At 53.4% G+C, this 3225-nt stretch overlaps 1 protein-coding gene across 1 annotated transcript in view; it reads right to left on the minus strand.

Annotated features, from left to right (window-relative positions):
* JARID2 (jumonji and AT-rich interaction domain containing 2) overlaps positions 1–2447 on the minus strand; it is a 254706-nt gene extending 252259 nt beyond the window's left edge. The window contains exon 1 of the mRNA XM_046641238.1: positions 1784–2447. Within this exon, the coding sequence (XP_046497194.1) occupies positions 1784–1828 (45 nt within the window). The 5' untranslated portion in view covers positions 1829–2447. The remainder of the gene's footprint in view (positions 1–1783) is intronic.
* Positions 2448–3225: the final 778 nt, after the last annotated feature.

The raw sequence follows: 3225 nt of genomic DNA on the forward strand, positions 1-3225 counted from the left end.
GGCCGCGACGCCCCCGCGCCCCTCCCGCCAGCCCGCGCCCCGCGCCCGGAGCCCGAGCCCCAGCCCCAGCCCCAACCCCAACCCGAGCCCGGAGGCCGCCCCCTACAGGCCGCGCGAGCGCCCGCCCAGCCCCGGCCCAGCCCGCCGCGACCCCCGCGCAGCCCGCTCGAGCACGTCGGGACCACGGGCTGCGCTCCCCCAGCGTCAACGCGCGCTCTGCCACCCGCGGCCGCCGCCAGCCGCGGGCTTGCGGCCGGACGCCCGGACGCGACAGCATCCGCTGCCCACCGGCAACAAAAAATCCCACCCCACACTGCTCTCCAACTTAGCGAGGTCCGGGCTGGGGCGGGGTGGGGGGAGGGGGAGAGCGGTTCTTGTCCAAGTTCTAGCCCATTTGCTTTGTGGCTGCCCCCGAATCGGACGTGCCCCGGGAAGGCGTCCACGCTCCCAGGCAAGGTTGTCTCCATGCAGTTTCTACAGCCCGAGTTTCAACTCGTCCTTTGCATTCTACCCAGCCCTCTGCAATGCGGATGTATTTTAATTCTAAATTCTTTAGGGAACAGCTTTTTAAGTTGGGCTCGATTATTTAACCTAGCATTTCTTTCATAGTTGAAGTTTACGTGTCTAGATTAGAATCAGCCCTCTAGAACAGGCATTCAGCTTTTCCATTAAATGTATTTTTTACAAAACCAGTGCCCCGAAGGTCATCTCCCATTACACACATCACATTGCTCAAAAAGGGAAAATATTAACACCAATTTGCTGACTCGAGTTAAATAAAACTTTCTTATCACGTTGCATTATTCCTAATGTATGTTCATTTGGCCTTTAAAAAAAATGAGTTCTTTGATTTAAAGCATGCTGCTAATCACGGATCACTCGAGTGCATATTTGGTTAATCCCTCGGTCCCCCTCATCCCTCCCTCCCCCCAAACTTAAAAAAAAAAAGCCACCACACACAAAACAAAAACACTGCCCATGCCAATCAAAATGTAGGTGTACTATGCACAAAACAAATTTAACTATTCCAAACCATTTAAATCTCTGAAGAAACACCCAATTTTAGAAGCCCAGTTAACAGAGAGAAATTTGTAGTCACTTACATATGCATTCACATACCTACTTAAAAACATTAGCTATATTGTATGTCTTTTCCCCCTAAAACTGGAAACCATGAATTTTTAAACAAAACCAGTCCCATTATTAAAGTCAATCCCAACAAATGCATTCGCTGTAACATGATTCCCAACTGGTTTATGTTGCGAACCAGATAAGCCAAAACGACCACATACATTAAATTTGATGTGCTCGTGCAAGGAACGAGATCGCCATAATCGGACCCTGGATTGCCAACTTAAAGGGCTTCCAACACACCCGCGTTACACGATTTTCCAAATAACATTAATAATAACAACACAGGCTCATTTACATGCAAAGTGCAATATGGGGCCAAATCCGACCGAGAATGCAGTTTAGTTACATTACGGCAGCCCCCACCCCTCCAAGCTCCACCAAAATCCCTTGCCTTTCATCTAAAACTAGATTATGGTTGTGTCATTCGAGGTCAATTTATTCACTTGAGGTATCGCTACACCAATCTGTTTTTTCATCCAAACTAGGCAGACACGACTTTGCCTGAAAAGCCCTCTTTCAGAAAAGAAAGAAACAGCCTTATCGGACGCTGTGTTTAAAACCCTTCAGCTGCAGAATTATCTATAAACTTGACATTCACAGCCATTGCTTAAAACTGCAAGTCAAAGGATGTGTTGTTACGACCACTTACGTATTTCTTCTGAATGATATTCCTCTTGGGTCTTTCCTTGCTCATTCTGAGATCCAAATGCTGATTGCAAAAGGGGACAATTGCTTCATGAATTTAAAGCCGTCAGAAATTTGCAAAAAAATATCCTGGTGGTTTTTATTGTTGTTGGTGGTGGTTGATCTTGTAATCCGACTTTTCTTCCTCTTCCCCCAAAGCCCGATTCGCCTTGAAATAAATCCGAAATTGGGAAGGAAAAAAAAAGAGCCAAAGACGAACGAAGCAAACAACAAAAAAAAAATTCACTTTAGTAAAACACTCATAATGGAAAATTTCCCCCGAAACACACACACAAAAAAACCGACGCCCTTCACTCCCCCCCTTTTTCCTCCAAAAACTACATCAGCGAAACGTGAAGGTCCTTAGTGTCTGATCTGTAGTTACATCTTGGAAAAGAAAAGGGAAAGATAAATAAAAAATGTTGGAAGTCACGTTTGTGCTGCAGCAGCAGTGCGAGCAGAAGAGTCAACTCCAGCGGCGGCGGCGGCGGCGGCAGCACCACAGCGAGGGCTCGCCGAGTCTCTTTTTTCCAAGCCCCCTAACCAATGAGAGAGAGGCTATCCAGCCCAACTTTAAATGGACTCTGCTTTTATACAAGTTAGGGCTCCTCGGGTAATTCCCCGCCGGACGCTAGCCGAAAACTCCCACAGCTGAGCCACCGGGCGCCCGCCTACCCCGGCGCCGACCGCCCCTGGCCCAGTCCTGAGGACCCCTGCAGCCCCGTCGACCAGACACCCGAGAAGCCTGGACGAACCCTTCCCAGGCAAGCACTCAGGCATCGCTCCCACGCCGAGCCTCGGAGTGGAATTGAGAGAGGCTCCCTAGCTCAATGCATGGCACGCTCGGTCGCTCCACCTCACCCCCTTTCCCCAGCCTGCCGCTCACCCCACCGCCGCCACACGCTGGGCCTCGCCACTGCCCTCGCGTCTACCTGCAGCCAGGCTGCTGGGCACGAGTGCCCCAGGACGCCCGGCCCCGGGGAGAGCCGCCTATTCCCGGGGCACCTTAGAATGGTCCCCTTGATCTTCTGGAAGTTGTAGTCCCCCGACTACAAAATGGCTATGGCCACGGGAGCTGGGAACTACAATTCCCAGCCTGCCCCGCAAGCCTGTCACTCAACTCCCCTCCCTCCTCCTCGCCCCCTCCCCCTCACCGGCCGTGCCAGCAAACGCTTGGACGTGTCCCGCGTGCGACACTGCTAGAGGCTGGCTCGGGATTGGCCCGCAGAGCGTGTGGTCCGCGAGCGAGGAACTCCCCACGCCGGCCCGCCCCCGCCCCCGCCCCCAGGCACCGGCCCCCCTCCCCCGGCGGCGGCCGGCCCCCTCCCCGCGCGCCCCGCCCCCACCCGCGGCGCGAACCGCCTGTGGAATCGAGGAATCGCGCGCGCGCGCGCGCCGGCCCGAGCC

The sequence above is a fragment of the Equus quagga genome, chromosome 15 (genome assembly GCF_021613505.1).
Source record: "Equus quagga isolate Etosha38 chromosome 15, UCLA_HA_Equagga_1.0, whole genome shotgun sequence".
NCBI classification, from domain to species: domain Eukaryota; kingdom Metazoa; phylum Chordata; class Mammalia; order Perissodactyla; family Equidae; genus Equus; species Equus quagga.